Source organism: Bos indicus, chromosome 23 (assembly GCF_029378745.1).
Source record: "Bos indicus isolate NIAB-ARS_2022 breed Sahiwal x Tharparkar chromosome 23, NIAB-ARS_B.indTharparkar_mat_pri_1.0, whole genome shotgun sequence".
Classification (NCBI taxonomy): domain Eukaryota; kingdom Metazoa; phylum Chordata; class Mammalia; order Artiodactyla; family Bovidae; genus Bos; species Bos indicus.
Window position 1 is genome coordinate 26,502,393 of NC_091782.1, and position 18,500 is coordinate 26,520,892.

Consider the following 18,500-nt stretch of genomic DNA (forward strand, 5'->3'; position numbering starts at 1 on the left):
CTTTCTGGCTTAGCATAATGCCCTCAAGGTCCATCCATATTGTTGCAAATGACTTGATTTCCTTCTTTTTTACAGCTCAATGGTATATATATATATATATATATATTTGTATATATATACACGCACCACATTTTCTTTGCCCATGCACCTGTCTTGGGTCGCTTCCATGTCTTGGCTACTGTAAATGATGCTGCAGTGAGCACAGTGGTGCAGATGTCTCTTCAGGATAGTGATTTGGTTTCATTCTGTTATTCGTCTAGGAGTGGGATTACTGGATCATCTGGTATAGTTCTACTTTTGATCTTTTGAGGAACCTCCATACTGTTTTCCACAGTGGCTGTACCAAATGACACTCCCGCCAGCAGTGCACAAGGGTTCTGATTTGGATCATCTTAAAGGACAGAGGTTTAGAAGCATCTCATTGTTGCAGTGATCCAAACCCAGGCACCCCATTTCTTCATCAAAATCCCATTTGTTGCTCTTGCCAGGCAGGGCATATTGATGATAAGGCTGAGAGGTGTGGGTGAGGAGAAGAGGGTCTTCCTGGGGTGAATGGCATGTGGTGGGAGGGTGGTAGCTGTTAAAATCCACAGGCACCTTCTCTTCATAAAGTTCACCCCCTTGATTTGGCCATATGGGTGGATAGCTGGATTTGACTGCTGGTGGTTCCACTGGAACCGGCTGGTGGAAGGGTTCTGAAGAGCTCTGGGAAGGGGAGAAGTCGTAGGGCCAGCTGGTCAGAGGAAACGGGTAACTGGGGCAACTATTGTCATTCAGAGGACTTCGTCCCAAAGCCACATTCTTATTCCATGTCTGCAGATCACTGTAATCAGAGAAGACTCCAGAGATGGAGGGCTGGAGCAGGTCTCCACTGCTGGAGACCCGACTGTGGGACAAATCCCATTTGTCGTAGAGCTGAGGGGGGCCCAGAGTGGGAGTGAGGTTTGCCAGCTCAGAGGTACCCCCCAAACCATAGCTCTCGGTGAAGGATGAGCCGTCATTCCATGCTTTCTGCTGGGGAGTGTAACCTATCACGTGTCCGCTGTAACCAGGAGGCAGTTGGACAGCTTCCTGGAAAGACCAAGTTAAATTTTCCCAACTTTGTGTTTCACCTGGAAGAGGCTGGAAAGACAAAAGCTCGTGTTAATAAGTAAAACTCACCCTCCTACCCCAGGCACCCATGAGTGACCCTGCACAAGTAAGTGCTCTGTGCATGTTCCTCATTCCCTACATACTCGAAGCACAAACACACTTAGGGCTTTGCACAAGCACACAAGGCCTGCAAGAACTCAAGGCTGCTGCCATTTCAACGCGAAATCTGACCAACCAGGAAGGGCTGCATGACCCTTCTTTTACTCGAACGGGAGAATGTTTACAACATTCCACCTCAAATGCAAATCTGAAACCCTGATTGCCTCTGTGAGAAACTTGTAAGGGGCTATGTAAGACAAATCAAACCACAGCTTCAGAGTTTTACATTATCCTCAGAGGAATCTCAACTTCCTCCTTGACTTCTCTACTTTTTAATGGATTCCAAGAGTTCATTTTTTTTCTCAAGAAACTCCAAGCTCACTTTGTTGAATCACAGACCTCTGGCATATGATGTGGTCAACTTCTTTTTCTAAATGGAGAAAGTATATCATTCTCCAGTTAATCACAAGAAAAGAATCTGCTTGAGGACTAAGTTATCTTCTTGTTTATGTAAAACTATTGACTAATAGGGCTTTCTTGGTGGCTCAGTGGTAAAGAATCTGCCTGCCAATGCAGGAGACGCAAGTTGGACCCCTGGGTTGAGAAGATCTCCTGGGAAAGAAATGGCAACCCACTCCATAGTCTTGCCTGGAAAATGCTATGGACAGAGGAGCCTGGCAGGCCACAGTCCATGGAGTCACAAAAGAGTCGGACACAACTTAGCAACTACACAACCACAACAACTGAGGAATAAGAGGATGGAGTTGGAAAGACCGACCAGGAAGGATGAGTGAGAAGAAACCTCCTGCAACTTCTGCCAGGGTTGGTAGGTGGGATAAGGGACCCGTTGCTGGGATTCAGGGGCTCCTATTTCCCTGAAATTGTGACTCAAATTATGACTTTTTTCCCTTAAGGTACATTAGAACCTCCAAGGATGGACTGGCTCAATTTCTGTACTCCTGAAACGTGGACCATTGACCAGTAGAAAAAGTATGCTGCATGCTTGTTCAGTCACTTCAGTTGTGTCCACCTCTTTGTGACCTTATGGACTCTAGCCCACCAGGCTCCTCTGTTCATGGGATTCTCCAGGCAAGAATACTGGAATGAGTTGCCATGCCCTCCTCCAGGGGATCTTCCCCACCCCAGGATTGAACCTGCATCTCTTATGCCTCCTGCATTGGCAGGCGGGTTCTTTACCACTAGCAGCACCTGGGAAGCCTAGGAAAAAGTATAGGAATTAGTAAAACACTATTAAGCAGACAAACCCTACCTACAGTATAACACCCAGAAAGCCATGAACATCACAGCACAGTTTGACCGTGGGGAGAAGTGGGCATCCCCACGTCCCCAGATGACCAGTGTTTTCAAAAACTGCCTGGTTGTTTCATCTTGGTGAAGTGCACTAAGGAAATCATTGGCTTTGGGGGAGAATGAAGAAGTATGAGGCTCAGATTTTATGCAGATCATTTCTTTTTGGTTCTAGCAGAAATACAGAGAGTGCCAAACACAGGTTAAGTACTAATTCAGGTCTCTTTTTAACTATAGTAGGGAAGATGATTCTGAAATTATATGGACTTTATGGTTGAGGGCATGCTACAAGGATGGTAGACATTAAGAGGAAAAGTATTCATAGTCACATATTCAGTTTCTTTGCCAGATGCTAGCTCATAGGTGAGCCTGAAGATATATGATTTGGGGCTCTCATTTGTAGGTTCAAAGACCTGCTATAGATTCTGCCTAGGAATTTGTGCTCAGTCGTGTCTGACTTGCAACCCCATGGACTGCACCTTCTAGGCTCTTCTGTCCATGGAATTTTCCAGGTAGGCATATTGGAATGGGTTGCCATTCCCTATTCCAGAGGATCTTCCTGACCCAGGGGTAGAACCCATATCTCTTGGGTCTCCTGTATTAGCAGATGAATCCTTTACCACTAGCGGCATGTGGGAAGCCCTCATTTGTAGGTGATGACAGGGAAATCTACTGCTGCCACCACAGGGCTGGCAAGTCCCCATATATTTTGAAGATGCATGGAGCAAGGTTACCTTTATCTCTGGGCTCTGTTTCAGCTTCGAGGAGACTGAGGAAGACGCCGAGTGCGTTTTCTTCACTGCTCTTCTGGCCTCGGCTTCCAATTTGGTTTCTGGCTTTGGATGGTCATGCTCTCCCTTTGACTTAAAGGAGAAGAAGCAGTGAAATAAACAACTAGACGTACTTTATGGTATGTAAACTCTTATCCTGTTCTCTGCTGTCGGACTGGGTGCTGTTGCAGTTGACTGTTGTCACAAGATCAGAGCAACCTTTTAATATCCTCCCAGGGTTGGATAGCATCACTGATTCAATGGACATGAGGTTGAGCAAACTCCAGGAGACAGTGAGGGACAGGGAAGCCTGGCATACTATATGCAGTCCATGGGGTTGAAAAGAGTCGGACACAATTAGTGACTGAACAAGAAGCCCACCAACCCGCCGGCCTTTGCTGATGGCACGCCTTCTTTGCACGGTGCCTCTCCCCAGCCCTGCCACGTCACATTCATAGTGATAATGAGTAACACTGATTATACATATTCTTGAATCTTCAGCGCAATGCTGTGAGGGCCACACCATTACCATCACCCCCAGCTTACAGAGTAGGAGGCGATGGAGGCATGGAGAGATTTACCACCTGGGAAACCTCCACCAGTAAAGTGGGGAAACTGGGATCCAGAGTGTGCCAGAGCCAGCCAGCTGGAGAGCCAACTGTTGGCCATTCAGGTATTTTGTGAGCTGGTTGTTAAAAATGGCTTGACACTTTGCTGTACACCTGAAATTAACACAACACTGTAAATCGACTATGGGTGTGCGTGCATGCTCAGTCATGTCTGACTCTTTGTGACCCCATGGACCACTAGGCTTCTCTGTCTATGGGATTTTCTAAGCAAGAATACTGGAGTGGGTTGCCGTTTCCTCCTCCAAGGTACCTTCCTCCAGGGATCAAACCCATGTCTCTTGTGTCTCCTGCTTTGGCAAGCAGCTTCTCTAACACTAGCACGACCTGGGAAGCTCCCCACAAATCAACTATACTCCAATAGAATTAAAATTTTTAAAAATATATTTGTTGGAGATACTGAATGAACAAAGAGGAAAGCAAGGAAAGAAAATTTCAGGTCGTCCTGCGCAGTTCTACCAAAGAGATCTTTCCAGAGAATTTCTGTCAAGCTTAATATCTTCATTCTCTATTACCTTCAATATTAATTTTTGATATGCTTTTGCCATGAAACCCTGTGTTCAACCTTATGATCATGTAAGTATTATGAAAAAATGTATACTAAAATAATTAACTTAAAGAAAACCAACTTGAAATCACCCATGATGAAAATAGTTATATTCCAGAAGTTGGCAAACCCTGTACATTCAGAGCATTTTCTTTTCAGAGGCAGGTTTAGGAAGGACTCAGATCCAAACAGTCCAGCTCTCAGGGTCCATTGTTTCTACCACCTCCCTGGAGAGGACCCCTTAATACCACATTTTACCAAAAACTGGGGCTTAGAGGAGTAACGCAATGTGTCCACGTTTACTGGTCTGCGGAAGGCCAGTGCACGGGGGCTCATGTTGCCGACAGCATGTCTCCCCCTTGGAACCTGGGCTCTGCCCTTGGATCCTCTCTCAAGGTTCAGGGTACAGACGTTCATTTGCCCAGAGGGTTCCCCCAGGGAGGGTGCAGACTCCCCTCCACTTGTGCCTCTCCCGGAGGCAAGTCTCCCTCGTGCTCTGTGAACAGTTCTTGAAGTAAAGAGAAATGGAATCACTAACGTAAATCCAACCTGGAAAAATATGAAGCGTCCGTCGTGCCTCCAGAAGTTGGTGACGGGAAAGCCCCCGTGGCCCCGGCAGGGAATGAGCTTCAGGGGCCCGTCGCAGTTGGGACAGCGTTTTCCTACAAAAGAGCAGAGGAAGGTGACCACGCCCGGCAGAGCCCGGCCAGCGGACCCCTGAGTCTGTGCAGCTCTGCCTGTGTCAGACTTGACTCCTGCACAGCAAAGAGTCCACCTGGGCACAGTTTCACAGACCTTCACCCACTGGGCATGACTCCCGGGCCTAGGAGACCAGACCACTAAAGCAGCCCAGGTCAGTCTTACAGGTGGTAGAGGAAGCAGTTACTTACTGAGAGGAATATTTTACAGGTCGGGGGTGGGCAGGGGGTGGGAGCTCTTTTAAGCAAAAAAAAAAAAAAAAATCCTTCTCTCCTTATTTACCAATACTTCAAATTCTTTGTAAAGAGGAAAAAATCCTTTCACTTCACAATTTGAACTAAGGGTCAAGGAGCAAAACCACATGACAGAGAGAATGCAGCTGCTAAATTTCCACTAAAGTGTAAATGACTGATACCATCCTGCCCTGAGAGCAAGTTTGGAAAACAAAAGACAAGGAAAGAACTTGAGGTCTGAAGTGGGCAATGCACAGGGAATGCTGAATGCATCTATTTCACAATCTGATGAATATGATAAAAAAAAAATGAAGAATTAGCATGTGATGATGGCCTGAACCTAAATGGCATGGAATTGAGTTTAACCTCATATTTAGTCCCGGGTCCCCTCTTCGGATTAAAACACTCACTGAGATCATTTGGGGGACCCCATTCCCCAAGGTGTAGGGTGGCAAGCCTGATGCACAACTTTCTCTTACACTATTCATGTATGTGACTGCACTGATGAATTATTGTTTGTCCCCTGAGTGATGCATCTTCCATTTAACAGAGGTCCCAAATCAGATCTTAACCCTGGGGAGCAGTGTTAGCGGTGGGTGCAGCAGGCACGGCAGATCTATGGGAATACAGGGGCCCCGGGGACTGGCTGGCTGTCCTTAAAATGATCTCTAGAAACAGCCCTGGTCTCCTCCACCCTCCCTTGGGAGGAGGGAGAACTTTAAGGCCCCTCAGGGCGGGAGCACTACTCACTCTGCTGCTTCTGCCGGGCCTTGTCGCAGATGGCTGGCCTCAGGTAGACCTTGCGGCCCTCGGCGACCGAGCAGTCGCGGCCGCACACCACCACGCCCAGGCAGGACTTCTTGAGGATGCGGGAGTTGTGGTTGTTGGTGTTGCGCATGGCCCAGCTGCTCAGGTGGCGCTGTGCGTTCCTGTCGTCGGAGCTGTAGATGTGTTTCTCGTAGGCATCGGGCCACTCCTGGAACCAGTCTGTCTTTTTCACGTTCTGATGAAAACACAAAGGAGATTATTATAGTTTCAGCTGAAGTCACCACTGGGCATAAAGGTGGCCTGGTGCGCAGCTCTTCTGGGTGCTGTATCTCTGGCAAAGACCAAGCTGGATCTTACCACGTGATCTGAGCATGCACAGCCTGGCTGCGGCCACGTGACCACTGGGTCCATCCCACATCTGCCCCCTGGACCAGAATGGCTTGTGATGCAGCCCTCTGCGCGACTGATGCTCCTCTAGCCTTTGGTGATGAGAGTGAGGACCACTGCTCACTGAGGATGTTGGAGGGTGAAGCAACACAATGATACTCTTGCACAATGGCTGTGGACGGCACTGGGGCAGGGCAGTGGTGGTTAGCTTGTTGAGAAAGTGGAGAGTTTAATGCAAAACCACCTGAGAAACGCAGTGGAAGGCTGGAGAGCCGCTTCCTCCTCTGCGGAAACTCTCTCCCCTTTGCTCTACTCTCATGTTCATGAACCTCAAACGGGGTGGAGGAGTAAGGACAAGTTGAGCTTGATTGAAAACTTTCATGTTCCTGCCCGGGACTGACACAGTTCCCTGCCCATGGATACCCAACTAAACAAAACTCTCCTTTTTAAGTGGGCAGGGACACAGGACACTTAATCCTCATAGCATAAGTTATTTGACTTTCTGTGCCTCTGTTTCTTCATGTGTATAATAGAAATAACCAGACCTACCTACCTCGAGTGGGTCTGAGAGTTACATAGGATAACATATCAAAAGTACTTAGCACATCACCTAGCAGGCAGGGAGCTCTGGCTGAATGTTAGTGAAGTTATGGCACGTGGCCACGTTTGGCCAGTTCTTAGAGTGAGAATCATTAGCAATCTCAGTGGTCAAACTTAAGCAGTGCCCATTCTTGCAGCTTCCAGAGACTTGGTATAAGAAACATTTTCAACAAGAAGCTTCTGGAAGGTTAGGGTTTAGATTCTAGAAGCTCCAGAAGGGTGCTTCTCCTTTGCTCCTCAAGCAAGAAAACATAGCATAGAATGTGAGAAAGGAAAAACAAGACGTTTGAGAAGGAAAAGCAAACATCAGGATGGAAGGGCAGCTCCAGGAGGTCATGTCTCTCTAAGTTGGAGTTCAAGCGTAGAAGACGCCAAAGAACTTTGTAACATGCGATTCTGGGTAGGCAGCTGTCTCTGAAGCCTCATTTTGTTCTTCTCTTAAATGGGGATATTGATAAAACACTCTCCACAAAAGTACTTGGAAAAGCAGATGTGTTGTAAACTAAGTTTTATATTATTAATGATAGTTGTCATTTGTATGGAATTTCATGGAGATTGAAATGGGTCTGAGGAAATAAAAATGAGAGGTTTTATGTACATGAGAGGTAGTACTAATTAACAGTGAAGAGCTAGGGTCTGCAAGCTAGGACCATGGGCCAAATCCAGTCCAGTGTCTGTTTTTTTTTAAATATATTTATTTATTTGGCTGCATCAGGTCTTAGTTTTGACATGTGAACTCTTAGTTGCAGTATGTGGGATCTAGTTTCCTGACCAGGGATCGAACCCAAGCCCCTGCTGTGGGAGCACAGAGTCTTAGCCACTGGACCAGCAGGGAAGTCCCCAATGCCTGTTTTTGTAAATAAAGTTTTATTGGAATCCAGCCATGTTCATTCATATGTGTTGTCTGTGAAGACGTTTACACACCACGACAGAGTCCAGTAGGTGCAGTCAAGACTGTATGACCCACAAAACCTAAACTGTTTACTATCTGGCCCTTCACAGAGAGCTTGTCCGCTGCTAACAGGAGCACAGCTTGCGGAGGCACTCGGCCAGGGTGCGGGCCTTACCCTGAGAGGGTTCCTTCCTGCGCAGGGCTCCACTTTCTGCTCTGTGAGATGGGAGCCGTGCGAGTACCTGCCCGACAGGGATGTTTGAAGACTGAACAGGTTACCATACACAAAACATTCAAAATAGTGCTTGCTACTCACAGCAGCCAAGACATGGAAGCAACCTCAGTGTCCACTGACAGATGAATGGATAAAGAAGTTGTAGTACATACATATCATGGAATATTCAGCCATGAAAAGGAATGAAATAACACCATTTGCGGCAGCGTGGATGGACCTAGAGATGATCATACTAAGTTGAAGCAAGTAAAAAAAAGACAAATATCATATCGCTTATATGTAGAATCTAAAAAAAAAAAAAGATACAGGGAATTGCCTTGTGGTCCAGTGGTTAGGACTCTGTGCTTTCATTGCTGAGGCCCTGGGCTCATTCCCTGGTCAAGAAACTAGGATCCTGAAAGTTGTGTGCAGCAGGGGGAAAAAAAAGGAAAAAAAAATTTAAATGATACAAATGAATTTATCTACGAAATAAAAATAAACTCACAGACATAGAAAACAAACTTATGCTTACCAAAGAGGAAAGCAGAGAGGGCTAAATTAGGAGTTTGGAGTTAGCAGATGCAAACTACTATATATGTAAAATATACTAAAAAGAAAAAAAAAAAGGTCCTACTGTATAGCACAGGGACGTCTATTTGATTTCCTGTAATAAACCGTAATGGAAAGGAATATGGAAAAGAATATATATTGATAAACGTATAACTGAATCACTTTGCTGTATACCAGAAACTAAAGCAACGTGGCAAATCTACTATACATCAATAAAAAATAAAGCCAGTACCTGGCACACAGCAAGTTCCACATCAGTGTTAGCTGTTAGTCTTCTGATCTTGGGCAACACACACCAGCCACTGGGTGTGAGGGCCAGCAGCTTTTAGGAGATGACCCCCAGAGAAGTCACTTGACACTTTAAACCTTGTTTAGCCAAATGTAAGACAGGAGTCCAGGCCCCAATAAAACCAAAGCTTCGTGGGCACAGCTCCTGGTTTTGAGCTTTTCTTTCAGAACAGTGCAACGATAGCTCCGCTGTGCCGTCCAGTGGTGAGGAAAGGGGACGCTGCTCCAGAAGGGCAGGGGAAAGGAGGTGGTGTCTCGGGGTGGGGTTCCCCTCTCCAAAGGCGACTGCGTCTAGTTTCTAGGAAAGAGGCCCAGCTGGGCCAAGATGCTGAGTGAGCTGTGTTCTCCAGTTCTCCCTCCAGCTTCTCTGGTAAATCTGAGTGGTATTAATTCAACACACAGCCTCGGGCAGCCCCCGGAGGCAGCCCCCTCCACCCCTCCTGCTTCCTCCACCCACCTTCTCTTCTCTTCCTTCTGATCCAAAGCTCTAAACAGTGCTCTCTTCTGCCTCAGACATGCCGCCAAAAGCATAACATTTTATCTTCTCAAGTAATAACAAGGTAGGTTAAAACGTTAAAATGTGGACCTGTAACAATCTGGGCTGCAGAAATCTACCAGTGGATTTGAATTATTCCAATACAAAGCACAGATGTCAGGGCAGCAGAAACAAGAACAGGTGGTCTTGAAGGAAAGCTGAGATTTCCGTGATTTAAAGGTGAGGGATGGGACTTCCCTGGCGGTCCAGTGCCTAAGATGCCAAGCTCTCACTGCAAGGGGTCTGGATTCAAACCCCGGTTGGGGAACTCGGTCCTACATACTGCTACTAAGAGGTCCCGTGCTGCAACGAAGATGCAAATAAGACCCAGTGAAGCCAAGTAAATACATAAATACATTTTTTTTTTAAATAAATAAAATAAAGGTGAGGGGCCCCTTCAGTCTGGTCAATGGCATAGACCCCACAAACCAGAAGGAACCTACAGTGTTTGTGAGAGCAATTCAAATACTCCAGTTAAAGCAAGGACTCCCTGCCAGTGGAGCAAGAAGCACTCTGAACTGCCTTTTCTTTTTCTCAGTTTAATCCATGTTTTCGCTTCCCTATGAGGTTTCCTCTTTGATGAATTATTTAGAAATACATTGTTTAGTTTCCGTGTATTTACAGAATTTCCTGTTGTCTTTTGTTATTAATGTCTGGTTTGGATCCACTGTAGTTGAACACACTCTGTGTTTTCGATTACTTTAATATTGTTGAGGTTCGTTCTAAAGCCCACATGGTTTATTCTGCATTCCACGGTATGTTAAGCTTTTTTTTCCATCAGCTCCTCCACCGGTACCTTAGTTTTCCCATTCCATTAATAAGCCAGTAATAAGTTTGACAACGTACAATCTCAAGAAAAATACCAGGAGCAAGAGTATTTACGTCAAGATATTTTCTTGGCTATTTACATATGACCAATCTTGTGACTTGGACTTTTGTGGGATTTCTGACATTTTTTGACATTGCAAATATGAGAAAACCCAGATTCCAGTGATGCAAAGGAATCCAGGTATCAAATGAATGATAGGGAACTCTGAAAATCTACTAAAATTTAAGGCTGCTGCTGCTAAGTCGCTTCAGTCGTGTCCGACTCTATGCGACCCTGTAGACCGCAGCCCACCAGGCTCCCCCGTCTCGGGATTCTCCAGGCAAGAACACTGGAGTGGGTTGCCATTTCTTTCTCCAACGCATGAAAGTGAAAAGTGAAAGTGAAGTCGCTCAGTCATGTCCGACCCTCAGCGACCCCATGGACTGCAGCCCACCAGGCTACCCCGTCCATGGGATTTTCCAGGCAAAAACACTGGAGTGGGATGCCAAAAGGAAGAACGATTATTTCTTAATCTTGTTTAACAATTCCTCACAAAACATTTCCCTCTTTTCAGATCTTCTGTTTATTTTTATTTCTAAATTTTCATGAGTAACTCTTTGTTTTCCCTCTTGGTTAAGAAGTTTATAATTTAAAGGGAATATTCTTAAGGTTTCCAACATATAAATATAACAAATTTATATTGTATTATATTGTGGGTAATATCATTGGTGGTTTAATGAATATTTCTGTGATTTCTGTATGTAATTTTTGTCCCTAAGAGACTTAGTCTTCTAAGTCACTCAAAATCTTTGAGGCTGTGCAATGATAGCACCTATCATTCTTTCCTCATTCTCATTTATTTAACTACTTGAAGTTTTAATGGGTATCTTAAGAAATATACATTGTTACATAAAACTAATGAGCTAAAATCAAAATTCTGAAATGAGATATCAAAAATATTGATATTAGCATGCTATTATATTAAAAATGATTTTCCCTTGGGATATAATCCACTCTAGTGTAAAACAATTATCTGCCAGGTTTCCCTTAATAAGAATAGCTTATAAATTCCTCATAAGTAAATGTTTCCAAATAAAACAGGGTTAGCAAACAGATACATCAGATACATGTTTAAATAAATCAGAGAGAGGGAAAAATTAGATATTACCAATGGAGCACAGAAAAAAAAATGTATCCAGCATTTTGATTTACCTTCAACCTTTTGGGAACTTACCTCTCTGAACCAACTGGAAACCCAACTCCAAATGTTTTCAAAGATAGAAATTCAATTCGACTAAATGCTTTTGAGTTAACTTAAGCATTACTGCCTTTGGGTAATCTTGCAATTTCCTACCTTTATCAAAGGTCAAGATGCAGGTCAAAAACTTCCATATTTGCTTGGACAACACTAAGGTGGGACAGAGTGCCCCAGCTTTCAAATTCTGTCACCCTCTACCTTTTCTTTTCTCCCTTTCCTTCCCAATTCCATGCGGCTAAGCAAGGGACCTCCTGGCAGGCACCCAACGAGAGTCTCTGCTGCCATCCCCACCACCCCAGAAGCAGAGGGCAGCAGAAGAAGTCTGGCCTCCAAAGTGGGGGGACCCAATGACCACAGGGTCCATACATGTGGAGATGTCCCAGGGAGTTCAAATGACACTGAGAACAAGGAGAATGCCAGGCAAAGAGGACGAAGTCACGAGTGTCCCCGCCAGACCAACAGCAAGGCGACCTGACCATGCAGTCAGATAATAATTCACCAGAAATGCAGACTCGTATTTACCCCTTAGCTCCCTAGCACCAAGATACATCTGATTATAACTAGCTTGTTCTGATTACATGTATCCACACAAATTCACAGAAGGAGCTCAGAGATTCACTTTTGCCCAGAAGACTGAGGCAAAGGAAATAATGCTTGTCAAAACCATGGTCCAGGAACGAACTCATCAGAGACATTGCCTCGTTGGGGTTGATTCTCCAGGCTTCAGGTGGCCCTGTATTTATGTTTAGCCTATGTATAGTTTAAGATTTTCTCTACAAAAAGTATATTTAAACCTTGGAATTGTGTGAGTTAATAGCTCCGTGTGGCTTTGCTTGTGGGTTTAATCGGCAAACTGCTCATATTCAAGGAACAAAATGATTCGGGGTGTTTGTCTGCTGTGGGGCTATTGCAATACCTTGTGCTTCTGCTCAGAGAATCTGGCAGGTGCAGGGAGCAGAGCAACCGCTCCCGTCTCCCTGTTCAGTGGGTACTATTGAGAAGAAAAAGGAATTGGTTTTCTTCCCGATTTTCAACCAGAAAAAAAAGAAAGAGATTTCTTCATCATTCAAGGCTCTCAAGTATTACAATCAATGTTAATGAGAAGCATCCTTGTAATGAACCATGTATGTACATGCTAAGTCGCTTCAGTCGTGTCAGACTTTTTGTGACCCTGTGGACAGTAGCCCGCCAGGCTTTTCTGTCCATAGGATTCTCCAGGCAAGAATACTGGAGTGGGTTGCCATGCCCTCCTCCAGGACATCTTCCCAACCCAGGGATAAAACCTGCATCTCTTACACCTCCTGCAGTTGGAAGGCAGGTTCTTTACCATGAGTGCCACCTGGGAAGCCCAATGAACCATGTGGTGAGCGTTTTTAACAGAGGTTAAGACTAACCCAACCCAGACTTTTGCGGCTTGGATCAAGCAAACCCTACAGCAATTATATTTGAACTTCCAAAGTAGTTTAAGGGAATAGAAAAGGAAAACAAAATCAGTGTATTATGTTGGACTGGAATAAAGAGGCATTTATCAATGATGGTTTTGAGTAAGTTAAGTGCCTGCAGTTCTGGGCTGACTCCGTGGAGGCTGGATAAAGTAGAAGTGGTATCAAATTAACCACAAGTTAGACAAGTGATCAGAAATGAGTTCCAGGAAGATTTATAAAGACAAACATGCAGCTGAAAGAAGGGAGGAGGGCACATGAAACAATCCTGCCTCCAAACCACCTTTCAGGCCGCTTGTCTCCCAGATCTCCTTACTGAATGCCTGTGCATGGTTCCCCTGTAGGGAGCCTTTGAACTTCAAAGTGCTCTACTTTGCCTTGTTTGTCTTATCTTCATCTGACCTAATCCTCTCACCTTTTACAATATTCTTGTCCAGAGAGAGCCCTTTTGCCAAATGCTCAGCCTTTATCCCCATGCCTGAAAGTAAGTGAAAGTGTTAGTCGCTCAGTCGGGTCAGACTCTTTACGATCCCTGTGGACTGGAGCCCGCCAGGCCCCTCTGTCCATGGGATTTCCCAGGCAAGAATACTGGAGTGGGTTGCCATTTCCTTCTCCAGGAGATCGTTCCAACCCAGGGATCAAACCTGAGTCTTCTGTATTGCAGGTAGGTTCTTTACTGTCTGAGCCACCAGGGAAGCCAAAGCCTACAGTACTCAGTATTCCCAGTCAGTCTTCCATCCAAGTACTAACCAGGCCTGACACTGCTTAGCTTCTGAGATCAGATGAGATGGGGCGCGTTCAGGGTAATACAGCTGTAGACATATCAGAGTCATGCTAAATTATATACGCCCTCCTTCAGTGCCTCTGGCATTTTTTTTATATGGCATTGATTCTCTGTTCCGACACTGATCTTGTTCCACTGGCCCAAATCATGAGTCCTTCCATGAAAGTTAACATGGGGTAACAGCCTCTGCATCCAGTGGTATTTGACACATCCCATTGACATCAAAAATCTCTGATGTCCTGATGAGGATGTCATCGTTCACTATTGCCAAAAATTAATTCATAGATCTTGATCTGTGATGTAGAAAGGGCCTTTGGAGTTTCCAGGACCAGAAGATGCAACAAGAACTCAGGTAACCATCTTGAAACTTGAAGCAAGTGAGTGGATTAATAAGAAAGAAATTTATCTACAAGTTGCAGGAATTTGTAGGAATCGTGGCAAGAACATGCAAATATGAAAAATAAACTATAAATTCTTTGTATGGGGGGACAGAGAATGAAATTGGGGAAATGTATAATAGTAGTAAGCCAGTGATTGCTATTATAGATGGAATTCTTTGAAACATTTTTTTTAATGCTCAAACAGATGGTCTGAGGACCACTCATTGCCTAAGGGGCTCCATGGAAAAACAGAGAGAGCTTTGTGGTCAAAAATAAGTTAGGGCAATATTGCCAACACAGCCTCCTCTTGGGAGAGCCATAATGCAGTAAGAAAAACACTATGTCTGCAGCAGAGAGATTGGCTTAGGGAATCCTCCAGTGGTTAGGACTCTGCATCTCCACTGCAGGGGGCATGCATTCAAAACTAAGATTCCACATGATGCATGGCATGGGGAAAAAAAAAGAAGAAATTGGCTTAACTTGGTTGAACTTAGTCCTTCTTTCCTTCCTTCATAACATCCATTAAAATTCCTTGTAACTTACACACTACAGAACACATTTTGAGAACACATCTGTTCTAAACAACTTAGAGATTCAAGCAAGGTATATGAAGAATTACTATTTTACTTTTACAGAGGAGATAATGAAAACAAGAAAACGGATTTGTTTAGAGTCACCCAGATGATAAGCCACGGACCCACTCATTCATGGATTTCATACTTGTCCTTTCTTGTCTAGTAAGTGCCAGGCCCTGTGCTTGGCACCCCTTCCCTGTCCGAGGGCACAGGCCACCTTCTGAATCTCGAGTCACCAGATCCTCGATTGTTAGAACTAAAAGAGTCCGGAAGAGACTACTTAGTGCAACAACTTCATTATCAGAAGAGGAAAGGGGACCTCAGAAATGCTAAACCACTCTATGAAGTTCTACAGGTAAAAGGAGGCAAGACTGGAATTCAAAGCCTAGGCCTGGTCTCCTAGCCTTGTGCTTCTCATCATACACTGGTCTGCCTTCAGAAACACTCTCAAAATGTAAAATCTACTGTGTTTGGCTTCAACACCTTCTATTTTTCGCCTCAGCTGGGTCTTGATACGATTCCACAGCCCCATAAATCCAGATAAGGACTATGTCAACTCTGCTCAGAAAATGTGCGTGCGTGCTTGGTCACTTCAGTCGTGTCTGACTCTTTGCAGCCCCATGGACTGTGGCCCACCAGACTCCTCTGTCCATGGGGTTTTCAAGGCAAGAATACTGGAGTGGGTTGCCATTTCCTTCTCCAAAATACTAAGGCACCATTTGCTCTTTTAATCATTTCCCTGGCATATTTAACAAACTGAAGAACACTTATCTATTTCCATGAGCTACCAAAGTTTTTCTACAAACTAAAAATGGTACATTTCCAGAATTGAATGTGGACTTTTCTTGTAAATGTCTCTGGTATCTGAGAAGGCTTAAGTTTTGGAAAATTCATGTTGGAACATGAACCTTTATGAACCCTGAGATCCCCTCCAGGGACATGGTTCTTTCTTTTGTCTATAGATTTGATGAATGATATGAATCCTCTGCCCTAGAAAAAATACATGTTAGCACAGTGTTCTTAGACCCCATTAAAGGTCCCGCTCTAGGATGGGAATTTGCGAAATCATCTATATACCTGCTTCCTTCAACTCTTGTTTTTGAAGATGTCCAGTTTCTCTATTTGGGACCTGCAATCACGAATTAGGATTATGGGTCTCTAAGACAGCAGTAATTAAAATTTACCTTAAAGTTTCCCCTAAAACAGCTACAACTGTTATAAACCAATTACAAGCAACTATAAACACAAACCCTTAAAATAGATATTTGCATGATTTAGCTGTGGTATATTTAGCCATCCTTAAATGAATGGCAAGTAAGGCATATTAGTGCTTCCTAGCTCTTCCAAAACCTACCAGGAGAGAATGGGGGAGGAAGTTTAAGGGGAAACATAAAAAGAAGCACTTCACTAGAGTGAAATTTGGAATGATCTGGAAGCCTTCTTTAGAGTGAAATCTGGAATGAGTATAAATCAAAACTACTGGGAAAAAAAACCAACAATAACTGTGGAATCTCCATTCCCTCTCCTCTGCTTGGGATAATTCAAATTTCTCATTCCCCAGAATCAGGCAAATGAACGTGACCTTCCACTAGATGGTTCTGGCAGTCTCATCTTAGCTTTCCCAGGAACCTTTCCCAATGACTTCCAGTGAAAACCTTCTTCACTGGAAGAAAGACCAAAACGTGGAGTCAAGGAAAGCAGTTTTAAACAACTAATGTTGGAAATTGCCTGGTGGTCCTGTGGTTAAGACTCAATGCTTTCACTGCTGTGACCTGGGATTCAGTTCCCAGTTGGGGAACTAAGATCTCACAAGCCATGTGGCTCAGCAAAAAAAAGATAAAACAACTGTTTTCCACCAAATTAAGAGTTTAAAATGCCAGTTGCCAGGCCTTCCCTGGTGGCACAGTAGACGGGAATCCGCCTGTCGATGGAGGGGACATGGGATCAATCCTTGGTCTGGGAAGATTCCACAGAACAACTAAGCCCGTGTGCTGCAACTACAGAAGCCTGTGTGCTTAGAGCCGGTGCTCCACGAGAGAAGCCACTGTAATGAGAGGCCCGAGCCCTGCAATGAAACATAGCCCCGGCTTGCAGTAACTAGAGAAAGTCCGCGCAAAGCAAGGTAGACCCAGTGCAGCCAAAAATAAACAAAATAAAAAAAAACTTTAAAATGTCATTGCCAAAGATGAAGGCAAAGAAGGCAAAGAAAACATGAAATGGAAGCCGCTCTGTTAGCTGGAGAGTAGCCCCACGTGCACAGACTGTGTAGTAGTCACAGAAGTTCTAGAAGAGAACTCTCACCGGGACATCCCAAAGACAGATTTAGGTTAAACCCATTACTCCCAGCAAATAAGTTTGTATGGGAGCTCGTGTGTTACAGAGAGTCAATCTACAGACACATTATCATGGATTTCATTCTACCAGCTAGCCAGGCGGGTGGCATTGGAACCAAAACAACTACGAAAGGCAGGGGAAATAACACTTTCTTTGCTTCAGTCTGTAACCAGGGGAGTCTGGTCTGGGAGGGCCTTCTCAAATCATGGATTTAGGAATTTCCTCTTAAAAGTCCTCAGTCAGAGGCTTCCCTGGTGACTCAGTGTGAAGAATCTGCCTGCCAATGCAGGAGACACAGGTTCCATCCCTGGTCCAGGACGATCCCTCGTGCCACAGAGCAGCTAAGCCTGTGCACCACAAGTATCAAGCCTGTGCTCTGGAGCTTGGGAGCTGCAACTACTGAAGCCTGGTGCCCTAGAGCCTGTGCTCTGCAACAAGAGAAGCCACCAAAATGAGACACCTGGGCACCGCAACTAGAGAAAAGCCCGTGCATCAACGAAGACCCGGCACAGCCAAAAATAAATACATCAAAGTCATATACATTAAAAAAGTCCTTGGTTGGATGTCCAAACGAAACTCTGTAGGAGAGGCATTTATTCAGCTGGGACCCTCACCAAGTTCCTTCCAGGTCTTGGCAAGTTACGTTCAAGGCTTCACAGCCAAATGCTGAGCACAGCATGAGAACAAGTACATACCTGAGGCAGCTTCATATCATTAATATCCCAGCTTAGTTCTTTGTCTGCAGAATCCGCGTTCTCAGGTTCCATGATGAAGTCAGGTCACCCACAGGTTTCCGTCTATCCAGCTGCTCTAGAAGCACTTGAGAATTTTGCTCTCAAAGGCTCTTACAGTTGGATCAGTCCACCCAAGCAGTTTAGACCAGGAGACTGCTTTCCAACACTAAAAAATAAATGACAATGATACTGATCATTAAAGAGATAAAAATCAGTGCTCTTGGGTGGAGGGGGAGGGGAGGGAGGTTCAAGAGGAAGAGGACATAGGTATACTTGGGACTGATTTGCATTGTTGTATGGCTAAAACCAGGACAACTCTGTAAAACAGTTATCCGCCAGTTGAAAATGACTTTTAAGAAAAGGAATTCAGGAGAAAATATCATTAAAAATACCAGCACTTGTCTGCCAGAAAAGACTGTTTCACTGATATTTTGGGAAGCACCAACATACAAACAAAAACAAAATGTAGGAGCCATTAGTGAGCCTGCTGGAGTAAAGCTTGACCATGCGGAAGAACATCACTTTCACCCTCAGATTTGGGCTACCTTCCTGGTTGC

At 44.7% G+C, this 18,500-nt stretch overlaps 1 protein-coding gene across 1 annotated transcript; it reads right to left on the reverse strand.

The window, feature by feature from the left end:
- Positions 1-217: 217 nt before the first annotated feature.
- GCM1 (glial cells missing transcription factor 1) lies at positions 218-17,976 on the reverse strand. Its single transcript, XM_019985523.2, has 5 exons — positions 17,905-17,976; positions 6,125-6,377; positions 4,992-5,104; positions 3,234-3,362; positions 218-1,122 (listed from the first exon to the last, which is right to left on the reverse strand). The coding sequence occupies exons 1-5, from the start codon at positions 17,974-17,976 to the stop codon at positions 388-390; spliced, it is 1,302 nt and encodes a 433-aa protein (XP_019841082.2). The 3' UTR covers positions 218-387.
- Positions 17,977-18,500: the final 524 nt, after the last annotated feature.

Bases quoted from the DNA above. Each gene is read 5' to 3' on its own strand.
- GCM1 (XM_019985523.2), bottom strand. From the start codon at position 17,976: ATGGAACCTGAGAACGCGGATTCTGCAGACAAAGAACTAAGCTGGGAT. The intron at 3,363-4,991 runs GTTGGATTTACG...TTCTCCTTTAAG, and splicing joins GACGCTTCATATTTTTCCAG to TCAAAGGGAGAGCATGACCA. The intron at 1,123-3,233 runs GTAACCTTGCTC...TTGTCTTTCCAG, and splicing joins AACAGAGCCCAGAGATAAAG to CCTCTTCCAGGTGAAACACA.